Genomic DNA, 16,790 nt, shown 5'->3' on the forward strand with positions numbered 1-16,790 from the left:
CAAATCATGCCAAACATCGCCTGAAGCAGATGAAAATGAGGAAAATGAACAAGAAATTGACGAGGCCACCTTGGAAAGCTATTTTGAAAGAAACCCTTCGATTTGGGGAGATAGTACCGATTCGGAATTAGATCTCACTGACTCGGATGAAAGTTCGAGTACCTTGTCTGGCTCTGGACATGACTCTGGACATGATGTTATAGAGTCCTACCTTTTCCCAGATCATGAATTGAGACCTTATCCGAATTCCGAATCTAGTGATTTGACAGATTCGAATGAGAGTCTGAATACCATACCCGATACGGGTGGCGTCCCTGGGTGGGCTGACTCTGACTCTGGAGTTAATAGTAGCGAATCTGATCTATCTTCAGATCAAGAACAGTTACGACCTCTAGACGAGGAAACCCTCGCGCGCTACGATAGATTTTGGCGTCCCTGGGATGATGCATAGTATTTAAGAGCTTGGTGACCAAAATGTACAAATCCATAGGGACCAGAATTGGTGGTGTGTGTATATTGACGATTTTGCATTATTACCAAAGATGTCATGTTCTCTTATTGTTGTGCAATGTTATTATGAAACAAGTTATGCTGTGTGTATCTGGTTGTTGAAAGAGTTGAGTACAAAAATAACAGCGTTAGTGTATTCGACAGCTTTATGAAGTATAGGATAAACCGGTGGCTTGCACAACGCGAGAGATTAGTGATAAAGGTCTCAGACTCTAATGTGCTCGCGGGCCATTTCCCAGTTTAGGTGACACCGCGGGCCGAATCATCAATAATCTGGATATCCGATATGTTGGCTCTAACTCAGTATTATTTGATGGGTACTGGCAGTCAGGCATTCAATAATTTGAATAAAATTTTTTTTTTTTTTTCGGTCCGGGCATACTTTTTCTAGTCAATAAATTATAAATTGTGGTGCCTGTGGGACATTAGTTCTATCTGCAAGACTCTACCTGATTATAACATTTGATCCCGCTCAGCTGGTGTCGTTCTTTCATAATCATCTAATCAATCTTAGAACGAGTGATTTGAGGGTGTCGCAACAAATCATTTTAAAATTTTTAAGTCATGAATGTCAGTTATAATATTATACAATATCCCTGACTGAAAGAAAATGTTATTCTCTCAAGGTGTAAAAATAACAAGGTGCCAGAAATTAAAAGAATGTCTGCCTCAATAACTAAAGAACAATTATGGGAGTTATCTATTGAAAATATCGAACTATGGTATGAGGAACTTCGAGGGGTGAAAAAAACAGAGAGATTACAACGATGGAATGATTTTTTCGAGGACATTAAGAATGGAACTAGACATTATGCGGAGACCTTCTTCGAAGGGATGGGAGCCGGTAATGAAAAGGTCAAAAAATGGCCATGGCGAAATGACTATCGTAGAAAACACTTAAAAAATCGAAAGGTAGCAAAAATAAAACCGTATTTGCTAAAGAAATCTGCCCCAAACAAACAGAATAGAAGTGAAGAAATAGAAGCCAGCTCCTCAACATCGACAAGTAGTCCTCTTGTGACGTCCTTACCGACGCCATCCTCAACAAGCCGCGACTTGCCGCATAATAGCAGTGTTACGTCGGATGAGACGTATGCATCTTTTGGAAGTATTATGTTTCGTCAACAACCAACTATCGCTCAACTTCAACCTACAACATCTCATCGTGTGGATGGTTAAATAAATTATCGCATATTGTTTAAATAACAAAGTCAGTGGAGTTGTATGAATGGAGTTGAACTAATAGATTCTATCCGTTTCGCATTGATGTACAATACGAATCAATATACTAAGTATTGCACGAATAAAGAGGAAACATTTTGTATTCTAGAATTATAAACAGTGAACTAATTAAAGAAGGCAATGTGTTATGGATTATTGTGTAATCCAAAAACGGACCACAAGGTTGTCCACGAATGGGCAATGCAGTTCACTCTGACGCATAGGCAGCAGATGGTAATGGAAACCATAAAAACTGCACCAGTTCGGGACCGATTGATGAGCCTCTTGTTGGGTACTTGTGAAAGGGACAATCCAAGGGTACAATATTGGCAACAATGTATGTACACCAAAGAGGACTGGACAAAGTTAGGAAATCCTTTTCACCCGGTTGGGAACAGTGAATGCAAAAGCTGCTTTCTTACGAAGAATGTTAAACCGTATTTCAAAAACACTTTGCAAGTTCTTGAACTTATAAAAGTGTGCCATGTCTATTTATTAGAAGCTTGTAGTATGCACAAAGGACTAGATCAAAACACCGAAAAAGATAAAGGAAATATAGTGCTTTATGTATTATATCCAGAAGCGATAATAACCGCTATAGCTCTACTGTTGCAACAATATCGAGGGGCAAAAAACATGCAGACATTTTGTTTTACGAGATGTCGGATGGACGCAGAATTTGAGTTCCTATTTGGAGGTAATCCCGAACAATGGAGGTTTACATACGGGTCCACAACTACTTTTGGTTATGTGGGTGGCGTTTTTGTCCTACCGATTGACCAATTGTCGGAATCAGCTCTTGAAAAGTCCCTGAAAAAAGAGGGAAAAGACAAACAAATAGTTAAAAATACCAATTCAGAAACTACATTGGTGTTTGATACTAAGCCTTCAACCAGTAGAGATAGTAGGCTTCCGGACGGACTAGGGGCTCCGAACCGAATGGTAGCTTTACGGAGACCCAGTGTCAACGGAACCCATGATGTTTCTAGTGTTAATATGGGCTGATTCTAAAATGAGCTACTAATAATTTGATATAGAAATTGTCTTCAGAAAGGCAGTAGAGACTTAATAGGGATAAGATGATCTGGACTTTTAGGGCTAGCCTATTAGATAAGCCATGATAACTGAATTATTTAGGACTGACCGGTGGTGGTTTAGGACAAACTTATCAATTCGGCACCACTACCAAAGGTCAAACTTAACGGGAAAAGTATAAAAGCCGGTTATAGTGAAGCTAGAGATTAGCAAAGGTGGAAACTATATACCTGTATTTTACGATATATATATATACTCAGTTATTAATACAGTTTCCCTTTTTATTAAAAGATTCCGATACATTGATCAATCGCTGGGATAGCTTCCACTATCACCTCCCCTAAAATAACAACCCGGGGACTATGAGAACTTGAGTGCTTGAATGCAAGACCGACCTATCTTTATTGCAAAAACTTTTTTAAATTCGAGAAGAACTTGTTACTGTCAATTATGAAGAACTGTATGATGCTTGTTTCCTAAAATATTGAATGTTATGTGCGTATTTTCGGCTGCAATTTTAGTGTTGAAATTTAGTCTGTAACGGCCCCAGACAACTTACCCTATCACAAATCACCTCGTGTTCATACTTAAATGTTATGCTAATCGAATTATTTTATATTTTATAAAGGATGACGTGAGCGTAATTTTTTCCGTTTTGCCCACACTTTGCGCTCTGCCAAGATCTCTTTGTGTGAGCCTCACACTAATTTGCTGCTATTTGAGTTATTGCTGTTATTACAATTTTTTTCTGATTATGTAAATTCTTTATTGTACTATACATAAGATGCGTAAAAATTAGCTTAGCCTCTAGTCTTTTACCCAATATTTGATTATGTAATAGTTTAGTAAAGTAATATTTTGCAAATTGCTCACATTCTTGTCTCATGGCACCCTTCCTACAATAGTCTCTATGAGACGTAGTTGTGTAATACTTGTATAAATGACCCTTGAATTAATTAGTTTCGCCATTCAGAGAAACTCGGGTCAAAACATTTCTTATGGAAGGGAAGGCAGGGATGATGAGTAATATTATCTTTTAATCATGTTTAAATTGATATGTTGTATTACTTTCCCCACTAAAAAAATCTTCAAAATGATGAAATATCGGAATTTGTTTATAAGTTATAAAAATTAATAAAAATGACTGTCAAAACCAAAAGAGAAAAGCCATATTCTAAGAAAATCTTCTAAGGAAAAAATTATATAAATAAAAACCAGAAGAAAAATTTACAAAATAATAAATCCCTTGTGGGGGGGAGAGATATATTGCCTAATAGGTATTGGGTGATTAATGGATTGATAAATGTCTTAACGAGTATGGAGTATACTTTATAAGCTATGAGTGAAAAGTAAAAGTAATTGCATAAGTCTTGAGAATTGTCATATCCTGAAAATGGTAAATTGTGCGAAATTTCTATTTGTTTGAAAAAAAGGTGAATAGGTCGTTGCAGGAAGGAAAAGAGAATGTTAGATTTTGATTATATTGAAGGTTACAATCCATTGAATTGGTGTCTTTTGTACGATGTATATGATGAATTGGATCTATTGAATCTGAAAGAATATAACAGCGAATATGAGAGATACCAGTTAAAAGAAAGAATATGGGAATTGCTTACGGACCGAGTTGATTGGGTTAAACGAACAGACAATGGCCTAGAAGAGGCAGCCCTGGATGAGGAAATAACCTCAGAAATTTTTGATATATTCAATCGTGTGGTAGAAGAGATATTTGAAATAAGAGCGAAGGAATACACCTCTTTTGGAAGAAGAGTCATGTTGTATGAATTGATTAGAGGACTTGTGATGAAACTTACAAACACTAATATAACAAAGGATGTGTACCAGGAGAGAGAATATTGTAAAGATCCGCCCCATATGGAACAATGGAATTGTCAAAATAATTTGGGAATAAAAGGCTATTCAAGTTCAATACATTGGCGAACAAAAAGGATAAGGCGTATAGAAATACATCCTTACCCCTACGGAGGGGAAAGTGTGAACATTGACTGTATAATACCGGAACAATTATGAGTAATGACAACGAATGTAAATAAGATTTTGACTTACAAAGGACACGTTTTCCAAAGGTATATAGTAACAAAGTGGTTTATCTAATTCATGAGTAAAATGAACCGAGTGGAACTACTAGTATTATGGCTGGGTATGTGTAATGCTATATATCCGGAAACAATAGAACAAAAGAAGTGTACAGCAGATGAAAGACGAACCATGTTATACCCGGAATGCATGCAAGGAAGCAATTTGGTACTTTGGTGTGACCATTCGAGTTATACAAGAATTCCGGATCCTGATAAGATATACCTGGCAAAATCTTGTCGGAACACAGTAAAGATATTCATCAACGACAGCTGTCTACGGGAAATAACCAAAGAACAATTGGAAAAATACAAAGACATAGAGGTGTTGCATTGTGGTTGGAATAAAATACAAACAATACCAGGAGGGGCCTTCTGCAAAAATGAAAAACTCAGGGAGATAAACTTGATGCGAAACTACATCACACGAATTGGAAAGGAAAGCTTTTCAGGTCTACACCGATTGGAGATTTTATATCTCAGCAGCAACCTATTGGAAGAGATAGAAGAATTAACATTTACAAGCTTGAAAAACTTGCAAAAACTATACCTGGACAATAATAAGGTAAAAAGATTGAAGAATGGAACATTCGCTCATTTGCGCCGTCTAAAAATACTGGATTTATCAAGAAACACAATAGAAGTTATAGAAGATGGGGCTTTCCAAGGACTGAGGAAATTGGAAACATTAAATCTGGATGAAAATAGACTGGTTGAATTTGATATGACAATACTTGAATCTTTATGTAATTTAGAGAGATTAACGTTGTACTATAATAACTTGCAATATTTTTCTCTGTCCTCCAATATCTCATTCAAATATCTACATACTATTGATCTTAGTTATAATCACGTACAATTTCTTAGTGATTCTTTATTGGAAAAATTACCAGATTTGGAAATTTTAAAATTAAATAGATATAATAATGGAACGCCTACCAAGAGACCCTATGTGCGTAAGCAATCAAAATTATATTATGATGAAATGAAAAGCCTTTCTAATCATGTGACTATACATTCAAAATGTACATTTGCCGTTAGTGTTTGGCTAATTACTATTAAACTAATGTAAAATGTTGAAGTATACAGATTGAAATTCGGTGTAGTATTGTAATACGGCAATATGTAACTAAACTTATATATTTTGTATAAAGGATTTACTAAAAAGTATCAAAATGTGTTTGGGATTGCGTTGCGATGATCCGGAGATACAACATACGACATGGATACCTCAAAAAGAAACACTTATAGATAAAGGATTAAAATCGCTGAAGTTTCTGTTAACAACATATACATTGACGGATCACTTGTGTGATATAATGTATGATGAATTAAATCCAAGATTACGATATTGGAAACAAAAGTACGGTGTAACTACAAACAACAATAATTGGCCTGGGAAACATCTGATGGAAAATGAGTGGGAAGAAATTTATACAGGAAGCATTCACCCTGAAAAGCCTATACAAATGGCTTTTGCAGAAATCTGCATAAATTGGGTAACAATTTTAAAAAGAGCAAATCCGGAAATGAGGGAATTTCTAAAAAAGGGAGATTCTGAAAGAGATCTCATAATGTGGATAATCTTTCCGGAAGTTCAGATCTACGCATGGGCAAAGACGCAGGGAATATCATTAAAAGAAGCCGATTGTCAATTTATGACTTTGAAAGTGCCTGCATGAAATTTAACTTTCCAATGTTTATATATACAGAAACTACTTTTGAAAAGATAATTAAGTTTTAAATAAATATAAAGACTAAAGAACCCAGAAAAAGAAGAAATCTATTCAATCTTGCTCGATGTGGTATAATATCAAGTGAACGAAAATGTATAAAGTTTCTGCGATCACGGCAACTCCTTGTTCAAAAGGCAACATGTTTTAAATGTGGACAACAAATGAATGAAGAAAAATGCAAAAGAACTATGGATGGATATAGATGGAGGTGTCTGGTTTCAAAGTGCCTGACTACCACGTCCATAAGGAAAAGATCGCTATTTGAAGGAAGCAAAATAAGACTCACCCAACTTGTAATGATGATTTATCTTTGGACCATAGATGTATCTCAACGACAAATAGCTTTTGAAGCACACGTCAGCAAGAGAACAATGGTGAATTGGACCAAGAAACTTCGTAAGATATGCTCTGGGGAGATGGAGAGAAGAGGTACTCTAATAGGGGGAATATCACAAGGAGTGGCTTTGGAAAAGAAGAGTGGTCTTGGAAGAAAGATTTCAACGATTTCTGGAGATAATTGTCCTTGATCCCAACTTTCGGACATTGGAACATTGAAACAATGTTATCACTATGATCAGTATCATTAGATATAAGTGATTTGAATCTTTTGGGGGAACAATATAGGCGTAGATAGGTATACTTGTGTTATTATCCACATGTTTATAAAACTATGAAATGTTTCTATTTAAGTATATAGATGAGTAAGAGTTATAGAATAAGCATATTATCTTGTTATTGTGTCACAGTGAGATAATGTATTTGTACGAAATAAGGAGTCATAATGCTACTATTTTTAAAAACCTGCTGACACAACTGGATGGGGTTGAAATAACAAAAAAACCTAAATGTCTCAGCGTCCTGATGAATGTGCTCAAGTCTTTTTTTGAAAAGGAACAAAATTGGTATAAAAGACCGAAATCATGTGATGGTGATGAATCATGTGCTTGGACGTCAGAGGAAGATACAGACAATGATTCAAGCCCAGATGAATTATATGAAACAGACTCAGAAGACTCACAAGATTCTGCCATAGTGAAAAACTCATCTCAACAACAACGTGTAATAGTATGGAAAGAACAGATGATACAGCCTGACGAAAACTCATGGACTATAATTACGGAAACACTGTTGGGAGTAATCAGAAGAATACCACCCTCAGGTATAAGGCGAGTAGTATATGAAGTAATACGAGGAGTAGTAATGAAATATACCAGAATTTGGATATGCATAACTAATCTTGATTATGTGGGAAGTGCCAACTCCAAATGGTCATGGCATAGCCAAAAGAATTTGGGGGTAAAAGGATATTTGGCATTGGATTATGAAACGACTGCTATGGAAGGATATATATATATTTGTTCAAAAAGAGTGAACAAAGAAACTGAGTCGATGAGACAATATCTGGAAAATTTTTATCATTTTGCACATAATCCTCATTATTAAGTATTGGGTTAAAACGTCTAAATTATGGAATTAATGGAATCAATGTTAATTGTGAAAGTTATAAAATCTGTTATCAATGGGATAAATTTAAGATTGTATAAAATTGAAATTTGATCTATTGAAAATATTGGTAATAATATGTTTCTGTTGCATGAAATTTTAATGATCTTTATTTTTATCTAAGAACAGAATGTTTATGTATTATTACTGGAATGTTGGATTAGTATGATTGTATTTGGACATTTTGATCTGTAATATTGAACGCCTGTTTTATCAAAAGCAATTACACCGAGAAGCGACTAAATTGAAACTATGGGCATTCTGATGAAAAGAGATCGTGATCCTCCTGGACATAACTGCAGTTATATCCCACCTGGAAAACACTGGGTTGAATATTACAGACTTGCAACGTTCAAACATTTTCCAAAAGAAATTCCGGTGATACCAAGTCATCTAGCCGCTGCTGGTTTCTATTGGACCGGATTTCAAGACATAGTGAGATGTTGCTGCTGTGGCATAACTGTGGAAAAATGGGACGTTGAGGATGACGTTTTTGACAAGAAGTGGCATAAGACTACGTGTGACATGGTGTCGGGACAACATGGTTACAACTTACCTATTTCAAATCGCTCTAGGAGGCTCCTTTTTGACAAAATCAGGTGCCACCTTAACCTCCCTACAAGAAACCAACAAACTAGTAGGAATGTGCAAAGAACAACTATCAAAAAGGAAGAGTGTCCATTGCCGCAAACTGTATTTGCAAACATCCGTGATCAAGAACATGAGACTCTACTACGAACTGCAAATTTGAGAAGTGAGCTCGAAAGGAGGCAAACTTTCGATAAATGGCCTTCTTATCCTGCTCCATACTTGGTAGGGGAGTTGGCAAAACAGGGATTTTTCTACCTAGGGAATCTTGATAGAGCACAATGTTTTTCGTGTTCAGGAGTATTGAGAAACTGGGCGCCTACTGATAATGTCTTAGAGCAACATCAAAGACATTTTACAAAATGCAAAATGGCAAATAACGAGTATGCGGGAAACATACCTTTGACATACTCCGAGAGAAACCAGGCGGATAACGAACTCAGAATAAAAATTGAAAGGTTAACCGATAATATAGGAGAACCTCCAGATCCATCACCAGAAGAACAACTCCAGTTGGTGGAAAGATTTCCTTGTCTTTACCCGATGAATTTACATATGATATCGTTACAACAAAGAATATCTTCATTTAATGATAAATGGCCTAGGCAAAGGATTCAAGTAACAGCAGAACAGTTGGCTAAAGCTGGCCTGTACTATCTCGGGGATTTGGACAGGACCAAATGTTTTTATTGTAATGGAGGATTGCAAAACTGGAACTATAATGATGAGCCATGGACAGAGCATGCAAAGTGGTTTCCTGGTTGTGAATATGTTTTGCAAATGAAAGGTATTGACTTCGTATTACGACTAAGAGATGAACATCCAAATCTCAATCGACCATCGCTAAGGGATGCAATATGTCTCGATGTACCACGAGAGGAGATACGTCGGAACCATAATCGACCAAGGTTATCTGGACAATACATAAACAGGATGCAATTGGAAGACATGGGATTCACGAGAGATCAAATAGAGGGAACTATAAATAGACAAATTAATGATCATTTCTCTACTGGTGACATAATCCAAGATTTACTGGAGACAGTGGATACAATTTCCACCAGTCCAATAAAAACAACACAACAACAAGTCACTAGTATATCTGAAAATAACCATGAAGTGAACACAGATAAAGAAACGAACGAAGTAGCTGTGGCCGAAGCAATGTCGGTGGATGAGATCGCACAAAGTTTGAAAGAAATACAAGAGGCTGTGCTTTGCAAACATTGCAAGAAAAACAAAAGTGAAATTACTTTCATACCTTGTGGACATTTATTCAATTGTGAAGGATGTGCAACAAATTCTGAAAGATGCAACATTTGCGGTGAAACAATACTTGAAAAGATAAAGGTGTATAGAGCTTGATTGAACAGGCAAGACTATTGTACTTGTATCATTGATATTCTGGATACAGTGTTATGTTTGTGATTATTAGCATGAATATTATCATGACAATCCGGATGGCTCAACTTTGTAACAGGAATGTGTATACATATTACAAAGTTGAGTATATGATTTTAATGTACTTTATTTTGTATTAAGATGACTAGAGTATTAGAGAATTGGGAAATTACGCTAACCAAGAAACAAATTAATGAATACTATGATGAATTTGAACAGGAATACCATCACCAAAATTTTGAAATATGGAAAAATACCCCGAAGGAAAAATTCAAACAATTAATAAAGAAATACCTTCATCATTGTTTTGCAAATGTGACCGAAAAGCTTTTTGATAAGCTTTATAACGCTCATAGTGATATTGCTCGCGTTTTTGTTACGAAAGACTTTGATCTGGCTAAATATACATGGTTTGAACTTGTTCTGAAACTACACCCGGCTCATAAATATCTACCAGAAGGATTTCTGGATGAAAGATTGCCACAAATGGAATTGCAGAATGCTACAACATTACTTCTAAATGCTCGAGAATTTGAAACTATTGCTATTCCGATTTTAGAAGACGCTTTTTCCAAAATTGTTATACTGCATGATTAAGAGGAATGTCTCGAAGAACCATAAGTAACCAGGAATTATTGCAAATGGGACATGAATCTGCTGTGTGCGACCTGAAATATTATTTTGACATGTTCTGTAAATACTATGAAGAAGATGTGGAAGTTTCCGACAGATGGTCAAGATGGGCTATGACAAGACCTAATGACATTGTCAGAATGCTGACGCTGTATGTTGACAAAGTCTACGGGAGTGCTTTATCTCCGCAAGGCAAGGCTCTGGGATATCATGCTGCTATCAAAGAACATAATCGGATTGCAATTATTACACTGGGAAACTATAGGGAAGCCAAATTTCTTTGGTACCAACATATTGTTCGAATGCATCCCATGAAGGAAAACTTTTCAGAACAATGGATAAAAGAATGTTTGAAAGATGATTAACTGAAATGATACATATACTATATCAAATTTTCCACTATATCAATTAGATATACAAAATACTTTGTGATTTCAAAAAACCGTGTGCTATGTCTACTACTACAACTAGAATTAAAATTTTAATTTATGTAATTATGATGGCTTGCTGATTAGGATTTGATGAATGTTTAATGATGTTTGGGCTTTTGTGTAAGGAATTCTAAGAGATTAAGAATTTATTTGACCTGTAATCGTGACATGTTGGAAGTCAATTATGAAAAGTACGAATATGTGCCCAAAGACCCACAGAAGAAAGAATTGAATCGAAAAAAGTTCAGACCGTGTCCATATCCTACAATACCTGACAGCAGAGTTGCCTGGCTAAGGATGGGAATTGTACATGAACGTATAAAAGAAAGGATCGAGAACTTTCCGACTATGACAGCCAATGACATGGAATACGTATTGAAGGATTTTCTTGTTTGGCTATACCGGGACCATGAGGTGGTGGAACAATTGGAATGCGCCAGAAGGGTACTGAAGCGCATTGTGGAAGAAAACTTTGGAGAAAGTCCTGCATACTATTTGTATGTATTTCTACGATATGTGTTGGCTATAGCTAATGTTGACGAAGATTGGAACATTACTAGCAGAACTATTGCCGGCTTTTCACGAAATATGTATGCTATGGATAAACGACTGAATTGGTAATGTTTCCCTTTCTTTTTATGTGTGTAAGTCTTATCGAATAATATAAATCTACACCGAATGGCAAAGCATAGATTACATTTTGAAAGGCGAAAAATCGCTCAAGAAATTCAAACGAACCCTTTAATTTTACAAGCGGGGCCATTGGACGAATCGGATATCTATGTTTGGCAAGCACTGTTGCGCGGACCATCAAAAACACCATACGAAAAAGGAACATTCCTTCTGAAAGTTGAATTTCCAACGGAATATCCATTCAAGCCTCCGAAGATTAAATTCGAGACCAGGATTTTTCATCCAAACATAAGCCGCAAGGGTACCATATGCATCGACATTCTTGCAGAAGAATGGTCACCTGCTTTAACGTTGGGGAAAGTATTGGTTTCAATTTCATCATTATTGGCTTCCCCGAACCCAGAAGATCCTATGGATGTTGAAAGCGCCAGACTGTATCAAGATGACTATGATTGTTATCAAAGAACGGCACGAAACTGGACTGATATGTATGCCAAGTAATTTACTAGGTATCTGGTATGTTTATTACCATTAATGAATATTCTGGAAGTGTGGATATATTTATAGGTGTTAAAAATGTTAGTAAGAAAAATTTCCGGTCCAATAATCATTGTAAAATTCTCTATATTAAGAAAATATGGGGGATAAAATGGTTAGAGTAAAACATGAACTTGACGTTTTCTTCGATTCCTTTGAAAAGAAATATGAACATAAAGATTTCAGCAAGTGGGCTGCAACAACACGGGATGAACTGGAAACATTTATGACACCTTACTTGAGGATTTGCAACCTGAGAATATCTGACAAGCTGTTTGATGCGCTATACAAAAAGCATCTAGCCATCTCCCGCATGATACTGTTTGAGAATTACGAACATGCAAAGTTTTGTTGGTTTGTCTTCTGTGTTGGATTACATCCTGCTTCGGATGTTATACCTGAAGAATGGGTATTAGAAAGAATGCCTTGTTCTGATAGAACCGGATTTTGTATTTATACCACTGATAAACTCTTTAATGATACTTTTCCCTCTGATGTTAGAGCTGCTATACTGATACATAAAATGAAATATAATGGCTGTGATTATGAACAATGAATGCCTGGATTGTATATTGTATTTTTTGCTAGGATGAATGTCTATTAATCATGCATGACGTGTATGCCAATTTAATTGAGTTTTACATTGAGTTACCCCATTTCCGTCTGCATGACCAAATAGAACCTTAACTGGATGATTAATTTCTTTCAGAAAATTAAAAGTATGAATAACGCGGAAGTAAATGATAAAGGTGATGTTGATGTCACCAAACTAGTTGGATCTAATGTAGCGGAACAAGACTTGATCTTTTATTTTTGGTTATTTAAAGAACGATATGAAGCAAGAATACCTCCCTCTCATAGATGGTACGAATGGTCAAGGACCCCGCCCAAATATATCAAACTTGGATTGAAATGTTTTTTCAAACGAATTAAAGAAACTCTTTCTGATGAGAAGCCCCTTGTTATTGACTACCAAGGAATAATAGAAAACCATAAAATGATAAGAGACATGGCCTCTGGAAATTATGAAAAGGCTAAACTCTTGTGGTTCCACTATATGGCTCGAATGCATCCTATGGAAAACTTGATCAAGGATGAATGGGTGAAGGAACAAGCTGAATCCACGGAACCCTTTTACCCCGAGGATACTGTAAATGTCCTAGTCCTATGAATATGGTTAAGTTCATGAATAATATGGATTTCATGTATTTCCACTGCATGAGTATAAAGCGTTATAACTGACCTACGCTATGTATTAACGGTCAGGACCCCTTGTGTTGTACAGTGTGCACAAGATATATAATCTAATGGTTCACGATTCACGGTTTATTTGATGTTTATTTCGTCGCAACTGCTGCTTTGTGATATCGTGATACAGTTAAAATATCCGTTATAACTGGCCTACGAGATACAGAACGGTCAGAACCTCTATTGCGTCTTGCATAGAGTCATTTTATTGTATTTTGTCGCACAGAGAATTGATTCCGTCACGTTCACAGCTTATTAAATGGTTTGGTCAACCTACATTCAGAAATGTTTTACAGTTTGTACTGATTATTGCCAATCGGTTGACTGCGAATTATGTTTAATACTGTGGGGCCTCGTCATCCCTACAGTATGTATATAAGGCGTTATACACTGCTACGCCCTTACCTTTAAGCAGGACCCTAGGGACCTTATCACCCCCTAGTTTAACGAAAACAAAATGCCGAACTTTACGGTGAGAATCGTTATTGGAAAAAAATAATGAAAAACAATATAAAATTTATAAAATTTTCTTTTACATAAGCCAAACATGGAATGTTTGAAGTCCATTTTTATGGAAACACTAAATTATACTGATAACTGAAACTATACTAGAGAACTCATCAGCAGTGTTCAACTAAGCAACACCTTGTTAAGGGTAGTATCGAACAGGCTGATTAATAGGCCTATGGTAATGATAATTGTACTGACGATTTGACGTCCTTAATGCTGATTGTGTTCTTGTATTATGTGATGAAATATTTTTGAAATGATAAGCTTTTCGGCAGGACAGGCCTTCGCATGAATTATATGCGTAAACAAACCTTGGAGTATTGAAAATATTTGTTAATTGTGTATGATGATGTATAGGTTAAACCATGCCTTGTGTTATAATTGATGAATGATGTGTATGCCAATTTTTAACCAAGCTTTGCATAGAGTTACCACATTTCCGTCTGCACAATTAACTGAATTGGAGTATTTGGTTGTATTAAGGTTTTAGAGTACACGTATAAGGTTAGATTAGAATTTTGGACCTAATGGTCATTGGCTGTTTGGAAACAAGACAACATTACAACTGCTGAATACTTCAATCAACATTTACGACTGTGAAAAATCTCAAATCAACATCTACAGATCTACGAACGTCGTCAGTATTACATAAGAGAGCAAAGAGTGTCAACTTTGTCCTACGAAGTATCCCGAACAAGTGTGGACTACTCGCATAACAATCGTTGTGGAGCTGCACTCTAAAAACAAAATTGGTGGCCAGTACGGGGAACTTCCGGTACTCAGACGTTGACCAATCGATGCTTTCTAAGACGACCATCGTAAAACTTGTACTTGTCGTATCCTTGCTTTCATCGTCTGTATCTCTCCTGATAATATTGGCAGCAATTTATCTGCACGTATCACCTGGAGCGTTTTCTAACCTGTTGAACGTATTTTTGGGATCTAATAGCAGCGAACCCACTGCTCACGTCCAACCCACGAATACGCCGCAGAGATTTACAATACATTTTAACGTGTCTTCGCCTGATCTACTACCTTCTGTCAACAGTACTTTATCCGGTCAATAGGAAGGGCTATGCGAAGGATGTTGAAAGCATTCAAAAGGAAAAAGTCGTCAGAAGCGACAGACGAACTCAAACAAGGGATTACCTTGCTTAAAGCAACACAAAAACGCCATGAAGATGTTCGGCGACAAGAAAGACAACTGGCTAAGGACGTGGCTGAACAAACAGAACTATTGAAAGAGGTAAAGACAGCTCTGCCGGAAACCATGAAAGGGTTAGAAAAGGCGAAGAAAGAGGTGCGAAAAGCTCAAGCGGACCTCAAAGCTGTTTGTGATGCCACAACAAAAGTTAGCGGGAAGGTCTCCACCGACGTGCTGAATGACATCCTTACGTCAGAGTTTGAACTCGGAAAGTCGCATGCACAAGCTACGCGAAATAGAATCCAATCTCCCGTTTTGACAGTATCTCCAAATGCACCGGAAGATGACCCACCAGCTTACGTTCCTCTCACTGAGCAGCAAAAACGGGACGTAAAACCTGGGCCAACCATGACGGTTCGCAAGGGTTTGGATTGTCATACTGTAACAGCCGTCTATCCTAAGCTACCAGCTTCGGGCTCGACTGCATTGTCAGATACCGACAGGGGAACGGCTCCATGTTTCCATGTGGGAAGTGGTGCACGCGCCAAACAAAAAAAACATACACCTACTAATCCATTCTTGATTGACCTCGGAAAGGGGGAGCCTCAAATGGAGTCAAAACCAAAAAAGAGTCCCCTAGATAAGTATATGGGGTATCGAGGATGGCAGGAACGTCGTAACAAGGAAAATGATTCTCGAAGACGAGCGGGAAGTGCGGATGGAGAATCTCGACGGGTGACTTTCAGAGAACAGGGTGATGCTACAGAAGATGCGGAAGACACCGGAGACGACGATTACGATTCTCATATGCGAGTATTGGCTCGAGAAATAAAGGAAATTTGGAAGCCAACACGAAGTTCCGAAGATTTATCGGATGAAGATACGGATGAGGGCCGACCTAACAACCTGACTTATCCAAATATGCCTCGTTTTACCTCCACTCCAAAAGTTAATGGGGGAAGGACTAGGCGACAACAGCAGCAACAGCTACACAAGAATTCTGGTGTTTCAGCCCCATTACTCAATGTGTCGGCTAAAATCCAATCAGAAAAAGAAATGCTTCAGCTTATGATGGACCCAGGAGACATGCCATTACTAAAGTGGATGGAAAATTCGATGCGACGAATACGCCACGGCCCTGGAAATACGGATGTGGATGTTATTCTGGCTAACGCACTGCAGAAGAAATTGAGGGCTGCTGGTCGACACAAACAGGCTACCCAACTGGGAAATTTCTTTAATACCAATTCGGGAGAAGCGGAATGGGAATCGGTGATGCGATCTCTTTCCTTATCCAATCCCCAGGGTTTGGTAAATGACGAAAAGATCATTGGAGAATTCCGCAGAAATTATCGCTGGGAGGATGAGCCGCTACCTCGGCTGAATAGCGCTTTGAAGCAACTAGAAATAGACATGGATAGTCTTATTGAGGATAATCCAGATGGATTACGTCTTTTCCGAAATTTACGACAACGCCTTCCAGAAGCGCTCAGACTGATGTTGCGAGGCTGGGAAGAGGATAAAACTTGGCGGGACGTTGCGGAGGAACTACAACTTGTTTGGA

At 37.3% G+C, this 16,790-nt stretch overlaps 2 protein-coding genes and 1 long non-coding RNA gene across 3 annotated transcripts in view; all 3 read left to right on the forward strand.

Moving 5' to 3' along the window:
* The first annotated feature begins 4,017 nt into the window (after positions 1-4,017).
* Positions 4,018-6,779, forward strand: LOC145443198 (uncharacterized). The gene has a single exon (XM_080321193.1). The coding sequence runs from the start codon at positions 4,885-4,887 to the stop codon at positions 5,932-5,934; it is 1,050 nt and encodes a 349-aa protein (XP_080177319.1). The 5' UTR covers positions 4,018-4,884; the 3' UTR covers positions 5,935-6,779.
* A 1,380-nt stretch (positions 6,780-8,159) lies between these two features.
* On the forward strand, positions 8,160-11,106 carry LOC145443224 (putative inhibitor of apoptosis). Its single transcript, XM_080321211.1, has one exon. The coding sequence runs from the start codon at positions 8,354-8,356 to the stop codon at positions 10,052-10,054; it is 1,701 nt and encodes a 566-aa protein (XP_080177337.1). The 5' UTR covers positions 8,160-8,353; the 3' UTR covers positions 10,055-11,106.
* A 3,441-nt stretch (positions 11,107-14,547) lies between these two features.
* LOC145443241 (uncharacterized) overlaps positions 14,548-16,790 on the forward strand; it is a 36,750-nt gene continuing 34,507 nt past the window's right edge. The window contains exon 1 of the long non-coding RNA XR_013916357.1: positions 14,548-14,565. This is a non-coding gene — a long non-coding RNA (uncharacterized LOC145443241). The remainder of the gene's footprint in view (positions 14,566-16,790) is intronic.

This window comes from Botryllus schlosseri, chromosome 1, assembly GCF_051294905.1.
Source record: "Botryllus schlosseri isolate E-star chromosome 1, Bs_hap1, whole genome shotgun sequence".
In the NCBI taxonomy this organism is placed as follows: Eukaryota; Metazoa; Chordata; class Ascidiacea; order Stolidobranchia; family Styelidae; genus Botryllus; species Botryllus schlosseri.

Excerpts from the sequence above, each read along its gene's own strand:
- LOC145443198 (XM_080321193.1), top strand. The coding sequence starts at position 4,885 with ATGAGTAAAATGAACCGAGTGGAACTACTAGTATTATGGCTGGGTATG.
- LOC145443224 (XM_080321211.1), top strand. The coding sequence starts at position 8,354 with ATGGGCATTCTGATGAAAAGAGATCGTGATCCTCCTGGACATAACTGC.